Raw genomic sequence first — 24549 nt, 5'->3', positions numbered from 1 at the left:
CCCGCCCAGCGAGAGATTGTGTAAACGCAGGCTAATAACAGTCCAGACGTACAGGAGGCTAGACCAAAAACTGCTATCATTGTATTGAGTTTAGGAAGCACTGAAAACTGTCGATGACACATTATCTATGACTATGGATTGCATTGGGACCAGCTAAAACTATCATACAAGGGTATCATACAACCGGGAGGAAGGAAGAGGTAACGGAATAGATGTGAGGATGATTAGAAACCAGAAAACCAGAAAATCGAGAAGGATAGAGACGGCTATTGCCCCAACGTTACAATAGTTAGACTAAGAATAGATGAGAACTGAATTGAGTTAGTTTCACTTGTAGTGTTTCACATTAAGCGTCAGGAGACACGTCCAAAACTGCGTGTCTGTCTGACGTAATTAGTTTTTAGGAAAATGAATAATTCGCGAGCAATTCGCGACCTTTTGGGCGTTTCCATGCCGGGTTGGGTTCCAATGAAATCAGTTTGATGACGTCCTGAGTAGTAACCGCCCTGGAGACGTGACCCAGGAAGATCATCTGTTGCTTGGCGATTTTACAACTAACCGGCAGTTGGTTAGTTCTGCAACGGACTGTACTGTTTCGTTGGAAATTAAGTCATCCCATCGGATGCCTTCAATCTTTCTCAAGCACTGAGAGTCGAAGGCATCTAGTTTGTGTGCTAGTGCCCGTGTGTAAGGGTCAATGTCTCAGCACCGTACAACAGGACGGATAGGACCAGAGTGTTATACGTGTGTAACTTGGTCGATCTTGAGAGGTGTTTACAGCGCCACACACGATCCAAAGAGGCAAAAGCTGCTGAGGCTATCCCCAATCTTCGCTTTATCTCTTGTTAGGACTTACAGTCTGATGTGATGAGACTTCACTTTTAGGAAAATGAAAATTAAAACTTTGATGCAATAAATTCTTCAATCACCAGACTGCACACCTTCTCCTTGGTTCTAGCTGATTCTGTACTTGTACCTAATCATCTCAACTGGGCACTCCTGAGCTGCGATACCTTCACTAGGCGGCGCCTCAGCATGGTCGTGTCACGGTCAGGTGCAGCCCGATTGTGACGGTGGGTGGAGGTCAGCCGCTGCAGTATCTGCACCTATCACTGGGCGGTGCTTTTTAACACCGTGTTTCGTTCAGGTGTGGCCCGTTGAGTTTACGAATATGGATAGATGTAGCTGTGTTCAAGATCGGAGGAGAATGTAGGTTAGTACACAGAATGTTAGAAAAAAAGTCCAAGAGAAGCGTTTTAGAGTTAGCTTGTGAGCTTTCATACTAAATGAGAGTCATCTGCAAACGTGTTTGACAGTACGTCAAACATACCGCGACGTTATGTGTGTATCAGGTACCATAGTGAAGGTTAAAGATCAGAAAGTTCAGGTTTGTTGACGTTAAGCCCAGGTGAGTCCGCAGACGTGTGTTACCTGTGCACGTCTCAGACAGGACTTCTCGATTCCGCGGCTTTTCGATGCAAGTTTAGAGGACCAGGTATGCAGGTATGTATCTTGTTGTTCCGGTTATGTTGATACATCGAGAGTTATGCAATGCTAATGCAATGTCACTTGTTGTGGATGTCTTATTTTGTATGTTTAGAACGATTTGTGGTTGTCCGACTTTACGTTTCAATGATATGCGGCGCCTTTTTGATACCAGAACAGTTACTGGCTCGTTTCGTAAATATATCATGAGGCTGGGGAGAGGAGTTTGTTCTACTGTTAGTTGTTATTGTTCTATCAGCATCATCTGGTCGTGTTTAATTTTTTCTGCATTTAACGTTTGATTATTGTCTAATGTCAGTAGTAAATGATGGATAAAACTATGGTAAGGTGAGTTATAGTTCCTTTCCCCAGTTTCTGCAGTGCTGGCCGAGCTTGTCTGGGTGAACCCACAGCCAGAGCCGACATCTCCCTTCTGCTGGGGGACCGGTGCAGAGGTTCGAAGAATCACAGAGCCGACATCTTCCTTCTCTGCGGGGACCGGTGCAGAAGCTCATCGGAATCCATTTTACAGATGTATAAAGATAGAAATACCGTATTTCTATGGTTTCACAACTGTAAAATGAATTCCCTTCAACTTCATACGGTATAGATATGTATGTCACAGTAGAGATTGGAATCCAGTAGAGTCCGGAACTCTACTAGTAGAGATTGGAATTCCAATCTCTACTAGTAGAGACTGGAATTCCAATCTCTACTAGTAGAGTTCTGGATTCTACTAGTTGAGATTGGAATTCCAATCTCTACTAGTAGAGATTGGAATCGGGATCTGAATATTGGGATTCTAATCTCTACTACTAGGAGAATTCCAGATTCTACTAGTAGAGATTGGAATTCTACCAGGACAATCTCCGATTCTAATAGGTTTACTTAAAAATGTTTTGGAAAATAGACTGAATCATTTCACACCTAAAATTTCAGCATAGCTAAGCCTACATTCACCATTACTATTCTAGGTGAATCACTTCGTGTTTTAGATATCTGATAACTTTGACATAATCTTTAGAACTGGCTTAGCAGGGGTAAATAAGGTTTTATATACCCAGACACTAACGAACTGGAAAAACTGGTTGAGCATATTGAATCACTAACTCATAAGGGCTGTATGCAAATGTCTCTGATTGACATATCAGTGGCATTTACAAACAGCCATTGACTAAGATTGAACCAGACGGCTATCCCTATGGTTACAATGTGTCTTGACAGAAGGTCTATTAGAGATCTAAAACATTAAGTGATTCAACTAAAATAGTAATGGTGAATGTAGGCTTACCTTTGCTAAATTTTAGGTGTGAAATGATTCAGTCAATTTTCCAAAACATTTTGATGCAACCCGAATTTCTCCTATTAGAATTGGAGATTGTCCTGGTAGAATTCCAATCTCTACTAGTAGAATCTGGCATTCTCCTAGTAGTAGAGATTGGAATCCCAATATTCAGATCCCGATTCCAATCTCTACTAGTAGAGATTGGAATTCCAGTCTCAACTAGTGGAATCCAGAACTCTACTAGTAGAGATTGGAATTCCAGTCTCTACTAGTAGAGAGTGGAATTCTAATCTCTACTAGTAGAGTTCCGGACTCTACTGGATTCCAACTGTGACATATATATATCTCATTGTTTCTTATGGAAACTTGAATACGAGAAAATAAAATAAAGAATTCTGTAAAGGAGTTACTGTAGAAACTTCATAATTCACCAGGATAACAATTGATAGATTCAACCTTAATAACGATCACATGTGTAAGAAAAGCTTATCAACATAATTTATCCAAATTGTCTTTTGTGTGTTTGGACCACAAGTGAAAGATGCATCCTGTGGAAGTAGTGTATCTCATTAGAACACGGGCTATGGAATTAAGTTGTAGTTGATCACTCGTCAACTTTGCCAAAATAAGCAAACCTTTTGATAACAATTGTTGATGTGTTAAGCAAAAACGTAGGCTGTAGTATGTTATGTATCAAGTACTTTTGTTGGCAAATTAAGCATAAAGATAGTCAGAAATTGATCGTTTTAGGTTTTTTACCTTATATAGGACATACCAACGTACATTTCATCATTTGGATAATCAGGATTGATTACGACTTTTTTCCGACTTTGTCATCAGTAATCAGTAATACCCCCATTCCACTTGGACGGCGCTCTCGCCGCGCCCTTACGGCGACCAGAGCGCCGTGAGAGGCACCGATTTCCTGGAAAACGTGCTCAAGTGGAATCTCTACGGCGACCTCAGCGCGACCAAAATGTCAAATGTCAGCAACTTTTTATGAGCGACCAAAGATTTCACAGATCACTCAACGAATTCTAGAGATAAAGAACGAATTTTCTTTTCGTGTTGTGTGCTTTGTTGTCTTCTCAGTCATACCTTTACCTCTTGCATCATATTTGAATGATAAAATCAAGGGGAAAACAGATTCAATTTTGATCGCTGCACGGTCGCTTAGTGTATGTCTTAAGTTATATATTTGTTCAAATATGTTTTTTTGGCGACGCCTCAGGGGCGGAGCCTATTGTATAGTACTGCTTTCGGTTTGCCAAATATTCTAGGATTTCCGCGAACGCATTCCCTAGGGAATTAGTTTTTGGCAACGCCTTGCAGGCATGGCCTTTTCTATAGCAAGGACGAATGCCACTGCATACGGCATAGAAAAGGCGCTAGTTATAGTATACACTTTTACAGCTGTTTATCGATGTTTGAAATAAACTTTCTGGATGTTGCAATATATACCCATCCATCACAGCTGTTCCTCAACGTCTTAAACGTTTTTGGTTTTTGTTATCATGAATGACATGCTTAGACTGGCTCTTCTTTTATTGTCATGAGAAAGTTTGATTTTGAAAGGTAAATAAGTCACAGCTTTAAAGAAGATGTCCGGATTTTTGCAAAAAGCAGCAACAACAATATGTCACTGCTTTTGATTGATGTTTCTTAGAAGCTTTGCTTCATTCAATAAAAAAATTAAATGCTTGACATGTTACCAACGCATAATTTGAGTTATTTTAGCTGCATCTTTGAAGCTTCGAAAGACTAACATAGTAAGGATTAAGAAAGGACACAGAGACAAGGCTTTCCGTACACTGGGCACAGGAGACTTTAAAGACGGACTGACTATGACTACGTGATACTGGCTATGCTGACATCAGTCTTAACTGAGGTTCCCTGCTGCTTCTCTGACTGAACATGTTAATATTGCCGTTAGCATGTTAACATGTTTTTATATTCCGTCTTAACAGACAAACCTCAACAGACAGATCTCCGTAGATCGCCTATTGAGCTTCACTGTATAGCGGACTAAACCTCAAAACCTGGCATACTATTTACTCTATTTGGCCGATTTCTACTATTTTCCCAGCGATCGCGCGGAGCCTGGTAGAGGCTAAAGATTACCTGCTAACTCCACAGAACATTGGTTACTGCATCTTTCTGTGAATGCCTTTGTAGTCCACTTCAGTAAAGAATATCACAAAGGAAAACACATTTTTGGGAATCATGGCACAACGATAACAGAAAACTGTGTCAGTAATTACAAGATTAAGTGTTCCTAGTTGATCAGGTGTTGCACTAGTACTCGTATCTTCTTGAAAGTTGGTGAGAGCGTGCAATCGTATCACAGCTTTCGTTCACACTGATTATTACAATATTCGTTTGGGGTTTTCAATTTAATTTCTGTACATCCACCCTTAGCCTGTGTTTACAGAAGCTCTCCCTGACGGAGGTTAATGACACCCTCCTGGGAGCGGTATCGTCGCGCCGGCCGCTAGGAGCGCGAAGTAGTCAGGCTACATCCACCCCAGGTTTGTTTAGAACCGTCATCGGCCAGGTTAATAAGCTTGTGTACGATTTTGATATGCATATACAATAGATTACTACTATATACACACAATATACATAATGGAATAGACAATATATTAGTATATCCGTGGTATAAACATGTTCAAGTCAGTCCGTAATATTTATTTCTAACTGGCGTAAGGTTTTGTCTCGCTGTAGCAACGGTTGTAGCAACGCAATCTATTGGCTTCACATCGTGGCTCTGCTACAGATCTGGTTCTTTCTCGTTCCCTTCTTTTTGTCGACGACGCTTGTTGTGTGGCTCCCCTCGCGATCGGTCCCGACGTTACGGACGCACGCACGGACGTCTGTTATGGATTCCCCTAGGGATGCAGCTCGTCTCACCGACATCCAGTAGAAGGTTTCGATCTGCCGACCTCCCCTACATAGGTATCTCTGTGTAGAATGTGGCAGGAACATCTCGTCGTCATCGCTCTCGTCCCGTAAGCTAGGTCGGCCTGTGCAAGTATAAAGACGGAAACAGTCGGTGGAGCTGGTGACCACAGCGGTTTGATCTGATTTCTAGCTACCAAAATCAGTTAACAAACTGTTTAAAAGAAGCTATGGCAGCCATCCTTAGTAACCCTACAAATATTCCATTGTGTGAAACCGTCAAATTATGAAATCTTTAAAACTCTATCGGCACTTATATGCTAATGAAATCACAATAATGGACTCTTCCAAAATTACCCAAATAAATTTTCATCGTCGTTGTTCGGCTGCATGTGTTTTACGTGAACTAAGTTGCCATTTAGATGGTCGTTACAGCACTTATGTTGCAGAATCTTACATTCAGGAGCTGCTGTAGACAACAAACACAGCGAGCAAAGATTAATATTGTAATACTCTTCTTTTGTCTTTATTGCCTATACATACCAAACAGAAAACACCGTAGAACACCGTGTAACCAACCAGTTCCTAGAAATTTTCTTCCATGACAACCGTATGCAACATGTAAACATGTATGGATGTCTATCAGTTTTATATTGATAAAATTTCTACGTTGCGTTGTTGAACTCTACACTTGAAAGCATCTCCAATACAAAGGCTAGACACGTCCTTTATATTGGACATGTTAAATTAATTTGTCTGCTAGAAGTTTCTCGTTATACGTGATCTTATCCACTTACACAAATAAATAAACAATATTTCTGCAACTTCGAATTAAAATCAATACACATCCATGGGTTACTGAACTGTTGCCATATTGGGGTATTTGTGTCGGCTGAGATAAACAGGATATTTATGAATCTGTAAGTTTGCAAGAAATATCTCAATGTCGAAAAAATCAAGACAGTCATCACCTCTCTTTTAAATCGCATTAGAAGTTTGCACAAATTAAACGACAGGTGAAGAAACCATTTCTTGGCAGGTAAAGTCTAACACGGTAAAATTCAAACGAATTATAATCAGGTATATGGTGGACAAAGGGTGCTACCAAATCAGTTTTCCACTACGCAGTGTGCAAGGCATTTAGAAGGCATGTCGTTTGTAACCACTGTGTTCGAAAATAGCATTAATGTAGACTGTTATTACTCCACGAAATAACGGGGTGATCAAACACAGAAACGGCAGAGTCTATGTGTGTACAGAAACATATGCGCCATGCAAAAGGTTGAGACCTAAAATTGTACTGACCTTTAGACCGCTGTCTTCGCTGTCGGTCTGTCCAGCTCTTTGTCGGAAAGGTGTGGGCCGTTTACTGGCCTTTTCCTCGGCTTCATACGGCTGCTGGTCGATATTAAGTCCACGGATGCCGCAGGTGCCCGCCTTTTTTCCCCATCTTCCCCATCTTTGCTATCTTGCGAAGTGCCGAGCCACTAGGCCTTCCCCTTTTTGTTCTTGGTGGCCTGGTTTTCGGAATCGAACCCAGAGTGACGATGGATTTTTAACAATGGATCAAACTTCACAATGGCCACATGGCATCCTAAAAGCTTGATTAATTGGTCAACCGCCGTCGTCTCTGCCCTGTTGCATGCTGCTGGTCAGCGGTTGGTTACGCCCTGCTGTGAGTTACGCCCCGCTGTCGGCAGTTGGTTGCGCCCTGCTGTGAGTTACGCCCCGCTGCCGGCGATTGGTTGCGCCCTGCTGTGAGTTACGTCCCGCTGTGGCCGATTGGTTGCGCCCTGCTGTGGGCGGTCTAGAAAGTCCCGCCCTGATACCAGTATCCCACCTGGATGCCAGATGGTAATACACACAAAGACCGAGAGAGAAACTCATGTTCCGCTTTCAAACCAAAGGTCTAACTGAGGGGATTTGTAATAAAAATCATTGCAATTTGCTGACATGTTGTCATGTCCTGGAGCTAGCTCAGTAGCTGGCCTGTTCAGGTCCTGAAAGAATTCTGGCATCCAGGCTATATAGGAATGCTTTCTTTTTGCATACCCCAACCGGTTTTTGTTGTGTCTCTAATGCCGTGTAGTAAGTGTGTGTCTGTGTTCTTCCACATACTAGTTCATATTCTGGCAAACATAACTCATGACATGCAAGAAGCTACGGATAAAGCACGTTGACATTATTAACCTTTCTCCACAATCTCTCTGTTGATGTTGGTAAGCTAAGATTATATAGACATCTCAAATCTGTGTACGCCATGGAGAATTATCTACAAAGCAAAGATTTAGACATAAAATCATCTATATATAAACGCAGAGTAAGCGCACATACATTAGAAGTAGAAAGAGGTAGATACAGACGGTTACCTGTTAACGAGAGAATATGTGAACAATGCACAGGAAAAGCGGTGGAAGATGAAATGCACTTTATTTGCCATTGCCCACATTACAGCACCGACAAACTATTTAACCTAGTCAGCAAAATTGTTCTCAGCTTTCAATATCGCACAGACCTACAAAAAACTGCCTTTCTGTTAACACCGGCCAATGCATATATCTCCCAAAACGTAGGAAATTTAATATTCCACTGCACACAAAAAAGAAATCAAACCCAATAGCAACCGTTTAGATTAGAAGTAGCTCTAGTTGACGACTTTTACTTTGTGTTGATTTCATTACTGTGTTCTTATTATTACCATCATCTCATTTCAACGTATTCTTGCAATTAGCCTCCAGGCATGAATTTGCAATAAACTTATTATCATTATTATTATTATTAATCACGATTTATAATTTATCAGGTTCACTATTCAGAATGTCTGATCGGTAAAACAACTTTGAAACACTAACTGTGCGACGTGTCAGCAGTTGACCCTGATCATAAGCTCTTCTCTCCGAAAATTTCGCCAAATTCATCCCGCGTTATTTCTTCCGTGAACGTTTCTGCTTCTTTTATTGCGTTCTGTTGGTATGTGGTCTTACAAACAGGTAGCACGCGGACGATTTCAGGCCGCAACAGCCAAAAGATATTCTGGTGCGGAAACAGTAAAACTTCAGAAAAGTGTTATGGCATTCGTTCATAGCAGAGGCACAGAAAGGTTCTTTACTACAGAGCACTGTGCATGTTTTGATAGACAAGTTCTGTAACCAAGAACTTTTAAGAGGGCAATGTCATAATTGGTTTCCGTAATGAGAGTTGGACTTAAAAACGCACATGTAGTGAATAGATAGCAAATATAGAAAATATTTTATTCTCCTATGGAACTAAAGTTGAGTGCGCACATGTGCTTGTACGCGAAAGTTTGTACATATCCCTCCGCCGCTGGAGTCAGCTGTATTAAATGCAGTGCTAATCAGGGTGGGCTGGCTACTTCATTTGAGCTTGGAGTATGCATGCTAAAATGTTCTGAGTGGACGTAACTTAAAGACCTGACCTATGTGAAAATGTAAGCGACTAAGCGTTTGGGACGCCGTCCCTGCGCGTCCCAAGTCGTTCCAAACGGGCAAGGCGCGTTTTTGGCCGCGTCGGACTAAGGCCAAGAGTATATACGTACATATATATATATATATCCTTCGTCTTTTATCTCTTAGTCTACTGATATTTGAACGTTGGGGCACCACACAAGATCTGGCAACTAGTTTTCTTCACCCTTCTCAATTTTCTCTGATATCATCCTCCCATCTTTTCCGTTGTCTACTCTCCGTTCTTCCTCACTGGACGATTTCTTGCATTATAGCTCATGGCTACTCCCCATAACTCAGTGACACGTGGCCGTGCCACTTCACTGTTTCCTTTTCTTTATTGACATTCACTGTGTTAAGGAGGTCTCCGTACGTTTGCAGTGCTACATGGTTGCGTACGAAGCAGGGCCAGTATCGGGAAGATAATATGCATGTGTTTTACCTTTGCCAAAAAGATTATGTTTCTGATAGCGTTTGCAAGTCTGTGTGTACGTGTGTGTGTGTGCGTGTGTTGATGAAAAGCATAAGTCGAAAAGGCTGAGATGGATTGGATTGATGATTGGTACGGGGTGGGTCTTGATGAGACGTGTACATGATTATTATCTCCATGAAAAATGGAGATATATTATCTCCATGAAAAATTGAGATATATTATCTCCATAAAAAATGAGATATAGTTTTGTGTGTGTGTGTGTGTGTGTGTGTGTGTGTGTGTGTGTGTGTGTGTGTGTTTCCGGACTACTGTAGTCAGCATAACTCAAGAACCTCTTGATGGATAACAATGATATTTGGTATGTAGGCAGGTGTAGGAAAGCCGAAATTCAAGGTAGATTTTGGGCTCCCTGGTATGTGACCTTGGCACTGCAGCAGAACTTCCGTTTTTCTATCTTTTGACCTGGACATGCTATGGTCCTGATTTTTTGGTGGCAGATAGCTTGTGAAGTAATGAAGAATTGGTGTAGGCGTTGGCCCCCTAGCAGCTTGCTCTAGAACTGCAGGGGCGTTATTGTGAAAATCTTCTAAGGAGAATAACTGAACAAAGGAACGACGGATTTCTATGATATTTAGTATGCAGGTAGCTTGATAACTAATGGGAAAAATCTATATTTGCAGTGTTTTCTCAAACACTCAAGACTCAAATACATGTAACGTATGTAGTTTATGGCAAGTGGAACATCAATAAATTATCGATTATGCAAATAAATTCCTAATTTGCATAAACAATGTAAAAAGGCCATTAGCCATCTAAGTGGTAATTGATGGGACTGTCAATATTGCGACATGTGTAAGTTAGTTACAGGTGTTCATGACCAAATATGCATTATGTAAATGTGTATGTCATTTGCCTAAACAGAATAGTTCATGGAGATATGAAGCCTCCGGACTCTTGTTGCGATTTGTAACGGTACTACAGCGTAACGTCTAGTTTTGAAATCACGTGCTCTTGACATGCCATGGTCGTGATTTTTGAGTGCTATATAGCTCATAGCAGACTTTGAAAGAAAATAACTATGCGTATCCATGCTTTCTGGTATGAAGATAATTCAAATGATGTTTTAGTACATTATGTTGTGATTATGCATTTCAGAATCTAATTTGCATGATTACTGAGAAACTTTACAAACCCGCTGCGTTCAATGATTGGACCATCCAAACATGTGATATGTTACTGAGAAAGATAGGGACATGTATAGATGCAAAATTATCACAGTGGAGACTTAATTTGCATAATTAAGTTGAAAATACTATTGCTCCATATTTCTAATTAACGGAAACTTTATATTTGTGGCACTTGAATGTTTGGTGAAGGTTAACATAGTAAGATATAAATCATGCAAATGAGGACCTACTTTGCATAATCCTAACGTCGCCGGTGTGTTTTTTAAACGCCACTCTTGTTTTGTCTGTCATGTAACCTGTTTGCTATTAATATCTTTTATCATGCTACGTTATAATAGAAACGTAAATCACAGAATTGTGAAACACTTTCTGAACCACAGAAAATAAAACTTGGAGGGAATTTAATTTGAATGGAAGCAAGTACTTGTAGTTATTCGTCAATTTGTATTACCCATGAGGAAAATTTCGATTTGACCACAAAATTCCCATGAATTCAAGATACACCGCTTCAAGAATGAAATTTGTTTGAACTACAGTTAAGACCATTCAATCATTTAAACATCGTAGAGTGTTCGCTGCGATCATTGAGCACTGCGGCCCTTTGATCCCTCGCTGCGGCCCTTTGATCCCATCGCCATGCTCGGCGCGCTCACGGCGACTGTTTTGAACATGTTCAAAACCATCGCCGAGGTGACGGCGCGCATGGCGCGCATGGCGCTCTCACCGCGCTCCCAATGCGCTCTCGCCGCGCTCTCGGCGCTCTCACGGCGCTCTCGGCGCTCTCACGGCGATCTGGCCAAATTGAGGTCGCCGTGGGAGCGCGGCGAGAGCGCCATCCTAGTGGAATGGGGGTCTAAGGAAACGGTCAGGAAACGGTAAGCATTAAATCCAATGGTTTTGACCGATTGTCGCGTTTTTCGCAAGCACGAACGTCGGGAAAAACCCTTTTGGAGGTCAAGACTTCGGTAAGTTTAACGTTACATATCGGAGGTAACATACACGGCTTAAAAGCGCCCCGCAACGGTCAAATATAATATTACAGAAAGAACGTCATTTCAATCACTTTTATCTTTGGTTTTAATCAGGGGAATGTCCAGCCAGTTAGACTGAAATGTCCATGTTTTCAGAAGATTCCCGTCTTCTGTACACACAAAACAGCAATATCTTTTTCAGACTGTTTGCCGACTGACCGGTGATTCATCGTAAAGATGTCGGCTGCAATAATATTTTTGTCCGTCATGGGGCGCTTTTGAACCGTGTGGATGATGCGAGGTCTTTATTCTCCGATTTTCATAGTGTACGGGGACACGAGCCGCTTCAGGTTTCAGACAGAAAAAGTTCAGACTTAGGTCGTCCTTTTGAATGAGTTTTCAGGACATATTTCCAATGGAAACACGAAGATCATACAGAATCATAGGATGTTTTTTATAAAAGTTGGAAAATAGTCGAAGCATAGCCTGATGATCTAGATAGTGCACAATGTATGTTGGTCAGACGAATTTTCCTTCGCTGTGTTATCCTCTAAACACAGAATATTTAGTCTACAAAAGAGTAAGTCATATGAAGCTATGCTACCACTCGATTTATCGTTTACTCTTCTATCTTTTAAACAGGTGTATACGAATCCACAAAGTTTTGTCATTGTGTCATTTAAACATAGTGATGTTTAAAGCAATAACATGATGTGCTACAAAATCCAAACATTAACAATTCATTCATTCATTCATCCATTCATTCATACTGTCCTTAACTCAATCTTGGCCAATCCTCAAAATTTTCAATTTCTATCAATTTATTCAGTCTTAATCATGATCACCTGGTACAGGTGTACATGAACATAATTTACCCACATTGATCATTTTTATGTCCGATGTTACCATATGAATACAGAACCGGTCGAGCGTCAACTCTATGGCTTCATTTTCTATCTATTTTTCTTTTATTGGAGACTAACAAGTAATTTTGGTTCCCGATAATATCAGCATAGATGTATACAAAGCACACAGCCGTACGGAGGAGGTGCTACTCTTTTGGAAATGCAGGAATCGGGTCTTCGGTCTATGTATCCAAGCCATAACCAAAACTGCTCGCTAACGGAACTGCGCTTCATGGGCAAACTATTGTACAGTTCACACACGCGCCTCCCCCCCCCCCCCCGTTGCTTCCCAACCATGTGGCTATGTTCGCTTAGTGCTATTTGTTTCGACGAATACCTAGGTGATCGGCTGGCATGGCGGATTTGCTGAGGACGGGCTTGCCCTATGACTTGTAAGGAGGGCTTAGCCTGTCTGTTGACGGCAAAGTCCCCATGCGTTGGTTGGAAGCGGAAAAGAAATCCAAGTGTCTGTCTCTCTTTTTGTGTGTCACTTGCACTTGCACACTAATAAACTAACAAGGGGGGCGAGTAGCAAACCTTCACGTGGTGCCCCCTGTTAATCCCTCGCGGGAGACCAATTGCTACACAACGTGCTTACTGCTATATGTAGGGTCGGTAAAAATATCCAAAATGATCCTCGGCCCGACGATGCCATTTAATTGAAAGACACCAGAATCTTTTTTTTTCATTTTATTCCTACGTTCTCCAAAGCAGTGATTGACAGACTGGTGGGTTGGACGTCAACTCGCAGCAGTATTTATGTTTTCTATCTCTTAGAAATATAATTGTAACGTTATGCATCCAAATAGTTGGGATGAAATTAACAATATTTCTGCATGTGATTCCTATTGATATTTCCCACACAGGTGATCACAACTGACCTGCATAACATGGCCTTAGTGGCGATGTTTCTGATAGTAGGTGGTGAACACGGAAGCTTTGGGTAGTTTCAGAAGAACGCCATTCTGTCCATCATTTGGTAAGAACCCTTTGATATGGTCGTAAAATAGACATGATATAGCTGCTGTTATAATTCACACTCTGCCGTGACGTTTGTGGTTCAGCAATCATCATTCCTGCTTTCAAACTTGCACTCGTAGGATTATCTAATTAATGGAGCCCTTATTGTACACATACCACATACTAGTATACCCACTAGGTTAAGTACGGGTTACAACAACATAATAGTTTACAGATACATCTACACATTGTCAAATTACTACAAGAATTATAAACTTCGTGGATTCGACTTCTCGCTTCTGCGTAATAGAGTAAGAGGCATTTTCGGACTCCCCTGCAAGTGCATATGACTTCGTGTAAAATCTTTAGAGTGCTTTCTTTCAACATTGTCAGATGTTGATTATCTTTTACAGTTACTGCAAAATTGTTCCACCACAAGAAACGATTCAGTCTTCATGAACCGAAGAAAGCTGTTGATGCCGTTGACAACGAGATCCACGTCATTGCACCGAGAGATCTTCGCACGAATACAGAAACGCGCATGAATAAGCAACATTGTCGGATCCAATCTGGCTGTTTTATTCACGAATGTTTTCTCTGTATTATCTGTGAGATTGAATAAGAGTATTGTCACAACTAGCATCTTAAAATTTTGTCTCTCTATACAGGTCTTTAGCTTTGCTCATTGTTACTTGAAGCACAAAGCATTAAACCATCGAATTACCGACACCCAGGACTCCTCGTCTTCACTAGTGTTTATGATTGAATCTCAGTTGCCATAGCAAATAGTGTATTCAGATGAATTACACTCACCTGTGTTACAGGTGGATATGAACATAATTTACCCAAATGGACTTTTTAATGTCTAGACCACGAACGAAAGATGTATGTTGTTTAGGTACTGTAAAGATTTGCGGGGGTGTAGGTGGGGCTGGGGTTAAAAAGGTCGCAACAACGATATTAGAATTCCATGCAATATTAAACCTTGCATTGAGGGGAGGGCTAGAAGAGTCTGGGAAATGGTGGGAAAATGAACTTGTAATGACTGATCTTTGTGATTGTTTGGTATAAATATTCCCGTAATGCGGCATCGTGTTACGTGACGTCTTGCGACACAGCCTGGCATGGCCAGACCGGCCTTGAGGGCACCGCGGAGGGCCCTAGTTTTTTGAGACACCAAGTTCCCAGACAGAGAACTAGTGATCTCCTAAGCCATAGGACAGCTCAGCTCAGCCGTCCGAGGCTCGCACATGCCCGCCCACTTGGGCTGACATCTTCTCCCGAAACTGGGAGGCCGTTATTCCAAACAAGGAACGACGTAACTCGGAATTAATTTGTCCGAAACCCCGGAGTAGCTCTGTAGAATTTTCATTTGTGGTCCTAGAACTGAAACGTTTCAAAGGGTACGTTTGATTCCTTCCCGATATACGGGTTAATTCATATAATTTGGACATCTTAGAAATGAACAATACGAATGATGCTTTTTTACGTATAAAAATCATGCCTGTTGTTGTCTTGCTCCGATATATCACATAATCTAGAGCAGACAGAGCTATTTGGGTAAATTATGATAATGTCCCTAATGGCATGTTGGATTGGGGTGAACTCACCTGGATTTGGGTTGGTTCTGGCGGGTTACACGGGGCCAAATATCATACCAAATATCATGACGATCCGTCAACCCCTTCTTGAGTTATTCCATCATGGTATTTTTGCCTTTTCTAATTGATTATGCAAATTAGGTAGCTATTTGTATTATTGATATCTATCGATACCTCTCTCTTGTTCAGTTATATATGTCACATGTTTGATAGTCCTATCATTAAATGCAGCGGATTTATAAACTTTCCTGGTTTGCATAATTAGTGTTCGATTATGTAAAGCATCAATCAAGCTATCTACATACCATATATCAAGACGATCCGTCGACCCCATTTCTAGTTAGTCATGTCCGAAGGTCAAAACAAATCAATCAAAAACACCCACTGCAGTTCTAAACAAGCCGCTAGGGGGCCCAGACGTACACAACTTACTTTATGTGGCATGAACAATCTACCACTCAAAAATCATTACCGTAGCACTTGCAGAAAATTTGACCTCAAACTTGGATGCTGGCACACCTGCAATGACAGTTTTAGCCGTTTGGTGGCGCTTTCCTTGATCATGTCATAGGATGCTTTTTCTTGGTAAAGAAATCTTGAAGCCGTTAGGTCCACATTGTAATGACGGCTTGTGGAAATAACGAACATGTCCAAACAAGGAATAGGTTTTCGCGAAAACAATGAACCATTTAGAGGAAAAGGAAGGCACAGGTAAGGAATATTCTGGTAAAGATTCATCCAGTAGTTCCTTCCAACAGATCAGCCAGATAGTTCCTGCGTGCTGGGAGTCCCCTCGCCGTTCATTTTGTGAAGAAAGACATCGAAAATGCTAGCACATAATCGCCAGCACAGCACATGAGACGGAAGGACGTGTTGTAATACCAAACAGTGTCAATAGATGGCGCTGTGAAACTATCTTTTGTCACATTCAAACTTTCTGGTGTGGGACCGGGTATACGATTCTGGTGTTAGTTTGTTGCAGCTTGCTTGAAGATATGAGTTTCTCAACGTTTCATTCACAGGTAAAAAGAAGGTGCGAATGTGTAATGCATGTATGCTAATGTGACTGTGCTACCAATAACAGACACATGCATAATCTCCAAGCAGATCTATGGGTGACAATGACAGTATCCAATAATACTGCTTTTTCCAGTTGGATACTCATCGCCACCGATACACACATACAGAGACACTGACACACACACACACCATTAACATCCAACATCATAGGTCACGGTCTTTCCTTTTATTTACTTGAAATGCAGTGACAGTCACGCACCCACCACCGGTCTATCCATTGACAGTCAAATTCATCAGTCCCAACATTGCATAAATATACACAGAACATACCCAACACCACACACACTCACTTATTTCTCCTGCCAATAATATACATCACCAAAATGTCAGAAACCTTCTGACGGAATATACAGTAAATGTTACCGATAATTCCGGTTGCAACTACAATCATCTTCTGAGATTTATACTTCCAATTTTTCTGTAATATTCCTAACATCTATTGATATGCATGGTGGCAACTCATCACAGTAAAGTCCGTTTTATGACTTCACAAAATTTTGTTCCATGTCTATGTGTGAGGCACATGTACAAGCCATGATATGTGAGGGGAGCAGGAACAAGTGCTTGTGGCAAAGGCATTACATACATATTTTCAAATTGTTCCTTCGTAGCTAATCTACATATTTGTGATGTGTGCATGTACAGACCTTTGCAAAGTGCTAAAATTCAATTTCATTGATTATCATTATTATCATTATTAGCAAAAGTGGCTGCATGAAATAATCTTGGCTTTGTTAAGTCTAACACTAAGGGAGCCACAGCTATAAAATTTGTTCATCACACTTCAACTATGAACACTCCAAAACAAACTAATCAGAAAGTACAGTCCTTGATTCGCTACACATTTACTTAACTTCAACTTAGGACATTTGCTTCCACTTAAACTATGTCCAACAACATCTTCCTTCTATTCCACGAAACGTTGCACAATGACCCTGTATGATGAAATGTATAGCAATGGAATGTTTTCCTGCTTCAAATAGCAATTTTATGGAATGGCTGTAACATTTTCCATCTTTTACAGACTGGGCTCTATTTACTTCATGCTAAATTTCTAGGAATTATGTACATCTTTAGACCCTAGTTAATAATTGTGCAGATTCTTTCTAGAGAAACTCTTCTTGTACACTTTGTTTAACATCTTCTCCAGGACAAAACAACATAAGATTGTCACAATTATCTTCAAAAATTACTTGCACTGATAGCTTATAACCATTACAAACACAACAATGAAAGATTGCAAATAACATTCCTACATATATTCTCTCCCTAGGCGTACTACTGTCCTTTTGCAAAACAATAACCCCTGGCTGCCTTTCAGCCATCTTTTTCAAGTCACAAATTTGCTTCTTTTATCTGAAATTTTCATTGAGTCAAAATCGTTCAGTTGCACAGGTACGCTTGTACCCCAGTATCTAGTCATTGAAGGAAGTTCAACTTCACACAAGTTCACTGTTTCTGGTTATCCTCCCTATCGTTACACCACAGAAAATGCTTTGTCATTGGTACAGAGCTACAGGTATTTTCATTGGGAAATTGGGCTACATACAATGACAGAATGATGAACATTATCACCCTTTATAGTCTAATTCAATGGGAAACAGCAAAGCGACTACAATTTAAAGTCTGATGATTTGAATTATACTTTCCATTAAAATCACTGTCCAAAACATCCCTTTCAGAAGCTAGTGGTATTTGGAAAATTCAAACAACTACAGTGCAATCATTATTTCAAAGATGCATTTGTGTTATTGCACCTTTTTGATATGTCAGCATTCTAGAAACATTCGCAATAATATAATAATAATGAATAGGACTTATATTGGGCCATTACAACTTTGGTTTAAATGAATCTTATACATAGATAGATGTAATTTTGAGAAAGACTAATGTCTTGTGCCTACTAATACTCATCAAAAGATTCTACTGGAATTCTTCAATCCAATAAAGGATCAGCCAACGAAAGGGATGTAATAACCCCAACAGTGCGTAAGCACATCGACTGATGATGATTAAAGGATACTAAATTTTCACAATTTCTTCATCAATTATTTTCTTTCCAAACTAAATTTTGCTGTAAGTTAACTCAGATAATATATATCTTCTAGTTTAATATGCTTTGGTACAGATTGTCACAATGATCAAACTTTATATGATATCATTCTCTCACTTAAACACAGATTTGATCATAACATTACTTCAAATGATTTGCACATTTGTCTTATTTCTACTACTATTTCATGAATATCATTAAATGTTTACTTCAAATTTACAACTAAGAAAACAAATTGCTTCTCTTCTACCATAATGATAACATGAAAGAAACTATAAATTTTTACAAGAATAGTTGAAAAGCCATTAGGTATGCTAATCCAGTCTGTAGTTTGGGGGTTAAGTTAAAGGTATCTGTAGCTAAAAAGCTCTTCTTTATTTGTGTCAACATTAGGTAGATGTGACATCATGTCTTTACATACATCATGGCTACAGATATCTGTCTTGTGGAATGGAGAAAAAATTGGAATACTGTGAAATTTCTGTCTATTTTGACAAAAATGTTATTTTTCAGTTCCTATGTATACAGTTCCTGTATATGACCTTTACTTTATCATAATTGATGTGCACATACAAAAACTGTAATTGCACAAATTCTGGTCACCTATAGTTTTGAATTCAGTGCTTCATTAATCAACAGCTTTTCTTGCACTTTCATAAAAGCAAAATCCTTCCCCCTCCCCAAAAATGACACAGCAGACCTACTCCCCTTCAAAATGAATCTACTGATCCAAATTGTACACGTTCTTGACTCAGGTTGTCTGATTTTGGATCGGTGCATTTGTGTAGCGGGGGTATCCAGGCTCTGTGTGTGTGTGTGTTCAGCACCCCGTTTCCCACCAGAGGGGGTACTTGTCCCTCAGCTAGTATCTGGCCTGGAACTCATAGTGCCACCTGTTGAAGTCAATGTTGAAGGCTACCAGACTGCCTGATGACAGACCAACTAGTACAGTTCTGCAGGAATACAAATGGTGAGGTTAGGTTGATACCGGTAGTTGACATGTATCTGTGTTGGTAGAAATCATTCTGAAGCTTGAACTACAATTTCCAATACAAAAATTAGACTCAACCAAAAGTTTAAGTCCAACTCCAGTGAGCAGTCCACGGCCTGGATGCAGAAGCAGTGGATTGCTCACTCCTTGACAAAGAGTTGGGCAGAGGAAAATTTTCTTCTGAATGAAATGTGAGGCTATCAAAAATCAATTTTTAAAAATTAATTCTATGTGCGACTATTGAGTATGAACACTCTTACTAGTTGTTCTTCCAATATACCGGGGTAGTTGTGATGTAGATGAGTGTTACTCCCATATAATTATTGTCTACTAATACACAAATGTGTCTACGACACAATGTATGCATGTGAGATAGAAACATGACAAGAGCTACCCACTCTGATACTGTGTCGTTCCCATATTTTGACCACATATAAGATCCATTTCTTTTTTTAAATTAAACTGAGATATTAGATAAGTTAAACTGATGGCAAATAAGAAAAGGTGGTTACTTTTGGTCGTGAGTGAGGTCGAGGGCCCGGACACTGCTGTCCACACCAGGGAAGGTGTAGAGAAGTTTGAAGTTGCTGGTCTGCCAAACCTCCACTATCCTGTTGTCTCCTCCTGTCACTAAGTACTGACCATCTGCACTCAGCACCATCGACTGGGGGGGCACAGAACAAATACATGTGGGATGTTATATGGTGGTCTTGTCTCAAAAACCCACTACACTTATTGATAGAAGAACTTTGTTGCGCGACAATTGTAACGGGTACAATGTATGGCAATTTGTAGATACATAACAATCGACTATTTCTAATATCTAACAATTTCAGAACTTATCTATAACATAAATAACAATCGATCTAATAATGTGCATTCTAATGGCTAAAACAGTATACAATGTAATGATGACGATGATAGTTTTCTGTGTCAGGAATGTAAAACAATGTCTCGTTTTTGCATAGGTTGTATATAAATTGGCCTACATAGGTAGATATATGAACAGGGCAGGACAATATCATATTGAATATTTCTGTCTTGGTATGCGGCATTTTACTGGAGTTACATACAATCGATTTAAACAATTTCTCCCGGTCTTTGTCATAGGTTGGATGATCCATTATGAAGTGGGGGTCCATCCCGGTGTGAGTGAATCAAATAAATCTGTCTGGATATGCAGCTAGTACAACATGGTGTGTTACGTCATGAGGGGGTTTACTGGGTATGCAATACAAACCAAAACCATTTCATCATGAATCATTACATGGATAACAGATGTTTGTGTCACATATAAGTACATATCATCATGAATCAGTACATGGACATGAGATACTTGACTGCATGTTGTTTGTTAAGTTGTATCTCACCAGTATGTTGTCATTCAGCTCCATGGCCCTTAAGAACTTCCCGTTGAAGGTGAAGAGGGAGAGGTGACCCTTGTCGTAGCTGACCACCACCTGACCCTCACACGACATCTTGACCAGAGTCGGATTCACGCAGAACTCCGGGGGATCCAGCGACCGCAGCAGGTCTCCGTTGATGGTGTGCACCAGGACTGGACCACCTGGACAGGAACAGGGACGTTTAGCAAGGGCTGAGGAAGTTTCATCAGTACCACATGCCTTCATGTACCAGAGTTATCAACCAAGAATTGACGTGTTCAAAAATCTGTATTTTCCTAGAACTATGATCATTGCCATTAAGTTCTGTACGTGTGACAGGTTGTTCAGTGCAATATAACCAGGTGCTGCTATGCCATGTTCCGAATCCATTGATAACATTTTGAGTTATCCCATTCACTGACAAGCCAACCAAACATTGCTGGTGAAAAGATAGCCTCATGCAATCAGTAAAGACATTATTGTTAAAGGAGTCCTAAAGTCCAGAGGGGGAAGTTATTTTCCAAAAGATGGTAATTTTAGGAATTAGAAATGAATATTTTTACCAGTATACGATAAAGTACCCACTAGTCCCGTGCGCATCCAAAACGTTCAGTATTCTACGAAATTCCCCAGGTGACCCTCAGCCTATGTGTTTTTTACAATGTGCCTGACAATGCCTGACAAAAATTAGATTACAAAAAGAATGTCAGGGTGGTTAAGAAAAACCTTCTGGCTATGTGTTCTTTTATATCTTATTAACAATTGGCCTTCATATCGTGCTTAACCACCCTCATTTACACCGAAAATATCCACGTTTAAAAATGTATGTTTACGCATAGGGAATACACTGGTAGGGTCTGCAGGGGTTTAGTGAGTATCATATTGTTTTAAAAAACACACCTTGTAAAATTTACCACAAGCAGAATTTTGTAAAAAGTCGGTTGATTATGTATTGATTGATACATAATCTAGTGGAAAATAACACCGCCTTCTGGAGTTTAGGACTCCTTTAAGGTCTACAAGATAACAGTGCTGGACACTACTGACCTCTTGAGCAGCTGATGACCAGACCCAGCTCTGCGGACACACAGGCACTCAGAACCTCCGTCTCATGGCCAGTCATGATGGTCTTGGGAATGGCACGCTCAACTGATGGGGAAAATATGGATCAGTTTGTTGTAGACAACAAATAAGGGTTCACTTATACAAAAGAAACACATTGTAGCCAAAAGCTATCTGGGATCAAACTGATAAGCCAGATGATATTCAGTTGCCTGCTGCGCACATGACCGATGATGATGATTCAGGTGACATCAATTTTTAGGTAAAACAATAAATTTTGACAGATTTTACTGCAATTACAGTGTTGACTTCCATCCAATAGTCTCCATCTTTGCAAATTACATGAATTTTTTTATGCTACCGGTATATAAAGTTGTCTCATCATACTTAACACTGTCTACAGATACAGTTCTGTGCTTTAAGCATATGCTAGCACAATAAAGAAACCACCTCTACCTTCCACCCTACCCCACTGTTGGTGACTGACTATGTTTAAAGTCAGCTAATTTTGGGGAGAAACAAGTCTGCAAAGACTAACAGTTCCAGAACATACATTTTTTTTAAAGCCATGCACTGCTACCAGCCTAACAAGTCTGAGACCCAGACTACTTCCTCACCCCTGTTGCTGTTGTGAGGCTCTCCGGTGATGGCCTGTAGCCTGGAGCTCCAGAACCACAGCAGCAGCGTGGCGTCCCTGCTCCCAGACACGATGTAGCAGTCCCCGCCGATGTAGCACTCCGACCTGGCCAGACACGTCACCACGTCCCAGTGGCCATACACAACCTGCAGCAGCCGGCCTGAGGGACGAACAACCTTGTTGTTAAGCTAAGAGACAAGGCGTAAACTATTTGTAAGCTTAAGATTAGCAATTACGGTCAACCCTAACCATGCCTCTGTCACTGTCATCCATATTTGAATTTGAGTCAGTAGAGTATATCCTGAAGCTCTTGTCCCAGAAGCCCCCTCATTTACATAAATGGGAAGTCTCCATGCTTGCATAACCATATAGTAACCATAGTGTATACATATCTGAGTCAGTGGAGTATATCCTGAAGCTCTTGTCCCAGAAGCCCCCTCATTTACATAAATGGGAAGTCTCCATGCTTGCGTAACCATAGTGTATAATGTACCTGAGTCAGTGGAGTATATCCTGAAGCTCTTGTCCCAGAAGCCACAGATGAGGATGTGCCTGTTGTCGGAGGTGAGCCTGCAGCAGCAGGAGTTCAGCTGGATACTCTGGTCCAGGATGTCGTTCACTTGGCGCCGGTGGACCCCCGTCCCCGCCACTGGAGAAACACATCACAATCGTACAAAATACATCGTGAGCATTCAAAACTGGCACCATTTCTTTCTTTTTTTCAACTTGTTTTGAATGCAATCCTGAAATGGCAATTTGAGAAAGACATCATCATCACAATTCGTACGAAAAACATCATGGCTAGTCAAAACTAGGACAACTTCTTTTTTCAATTTCTTTGGAATGCAATGTTTTGTCACATATTTTTGTAACAAGCCCTGCAATGACAACTGGAGGAAGACATTGTCACAATTTGCACACAAAACATCAAGATTGTTCAGAAATAGGTCAAATTCCTTTCCAATTTGTCTCTGGTCCGCTGAAAATTTTCTTTTGAAATGCATTGTTTTTTCATCAAACTTTGTAACAAACTCTGAAATGACAACTCTCCAAAAGTGTGCAGAGCAACAGGACTTTAGGATGGTTGATACTACTGTGACAGCATTCAAAGCTGCAGTTCAGTTTGAAACAGGCAGGTGGAACTGAAGCCATACAAAGACCAAGATTCAGGGAAAGCAACACAACCATTGTTTACAGGACAGAAAGTATCAGAAGGTGTGTAGACAGCCCTACATTGCATCTGCACTACATGTACCTTATCATAAACATGGCCGGAATCATACCCAAAACCCACCTTGCAATAAATGCTTTGAATTCTATCACTAGAATTGCCTAGCTACAAATGATTTCTAGCTTGCAATTCTTTACACACTCCAAACACCACTTACATATGAGGGGGTCCACCTCTATGGCATACTGGTTGGGCTCCAGAGAGTACCCTGGTGCTCCTCTAAAGGTGGCTGGAATAACACAGAATAACCATTACCTTGCTACACCACACAATAGCACAGAACTACACGCTACTCTGAAGACTAGTCTGTATAACATATTCGTTTTCAGTACTGGTATAGCTATCATACCATACTTTGCTAGGGACTAGGTTTAACACATATACTTTCTACTTATGGTATATACTGTAAACATGTTTCTGTTCACATTCACTAACTATGCAATTTGGATTTTTTTAGATATCAAATCTGAACAACTGGGCATTTTTACTCTTCCTATTTTTGTCACTAACAGAATTTCCACATATTCCACGGGGAAGAACAAAACAATTTTGTATTCTAAAGAAAACTTGAAGATAAACCGTTTAAATCAGCTGGGAACTTGACTGATCATATTTCATATAATCAATAGTAGATATTGAGTTGATTTGTGAGAATTGCAAAAGAAAGCAAACTTGAATGCCATAATTAAGACAACAAACTAAGTGAAATCAAGTGTGGTGTGCAAAGAAATGAGTGACAAAGAAGAACAGGAGTGTTCTCTCATAAAGAAAGTGACAAAAGAAAGTAACAAACTAGTAAAAAATTGCATAATGATCCATCAAAGCCATGCGATTAACTTGTCCTCCAAAATAGACATATTTCCAAATAAATTGAATGTTGTCAACATTGCTTTTGTAAATTGTGACACGTTTACATGCTGT

The 24549-nt window shown here is 40.4% G+C and overlaps 1 protein-coding gene and 2 long non-coding RNA genes across 14 annotated transcripts in view; 1 reads left to right on the top strand and 2 right to left on the bottom strand.

Annotated features, from left to right (window-relative positions):
• Positions 1-4566: 4566 nt before the first annotated feature.
• LOC136436810 (uncharacterized) lies at positions 4567-7100 on the bottom strand. 2 transcript variants are annotated; one of them, XR_010756090.1, is made up of 2 exons: positions 6974-7100; positions 4567-5793 (listed from the first exon to the last, which is right to left on the bottom strand). It is a non-coding gene; the product is annotated as an uncharacterized lncRNA (long non-coding RNA). The 2 variants fall into 2 exon arrangements; XR_010756091.1 differs by lacking the exon at positions 6974-7100 and adding an exon at positions 6026-6130.
• A 5806-nt stretch (positions 7101-12906) lies between these two features.
• On the top strand, positions 12907-14317 carry LOC136436809 (uncharacterized). The gene is made up of 2 exons (XR_010756089.1): positions 12907-13607; positions 14002-14317. It is a non-coding gene; the product is annotated as an uncharacterized lncRNA (long non-coding RNA).
• A 2103-nt stretch (positions 14318-16420) lies between these two features.
• Positions 16421-24549, bottom strand: part of LOC136436808 (neurobeachin-like) — a 159315-nt gene continuing 151186 nt past the window's right edge. For 10 of the 11 annotated variants that reach the window (XM_066431140.1, XM_066431142.1, XM_066431149.1 and 7 more), the window contains 7 exons: positions 23786-23857; positions 22891-23046; positions 22378-22557; positions 21746-21847; positions 20684-20880; positions 19826-19977; positions 16421-19275 (listed from right to left, as the gene is read on the bottom strand). In XM_066431140.1, the coding sequence (XP_066287237.1) occupies positions 19185-19275; positions 19826-19977; positions 20684-20880; positions 21746-21847; positions 22378-22557; positions 22891-23046; positions 23786-23857 (950 nt within the window). In that variant the 3' untranslated portion in view covers positions 16421-19184. The remainder of the gene's footprint in view (positions 19276-19825; positions 19978-20683; positions 20881-21745; positions 21848-22377; positions 22558-22890; positions 23047-23785; positions 23858-24549) is intronic. The other variant, XM_066431145.1, reaches the window with a different exon arrangement.

Source organism: Branchiostoma lanceolatum, chromosome 6 (genome assembly GCF_035083965.1).
Source record: "Branchiostoma lanceolatum isolate klBraLanc5 chromosome 6, klBraLanc5.hap2, whole genome shotgun sequence".
Classification (NCBI taxonomy): domain Eukaryota; kingdom Metazoa; phylum Chordata; class Leptocardii; order Amphioxiformes; family Branchiostomatidae; genus Branchiostoma; species Branchiostoma lanceolatum.
This window is presented reverse-complemented; position numbering and strand designations above follow the sequence as displayed.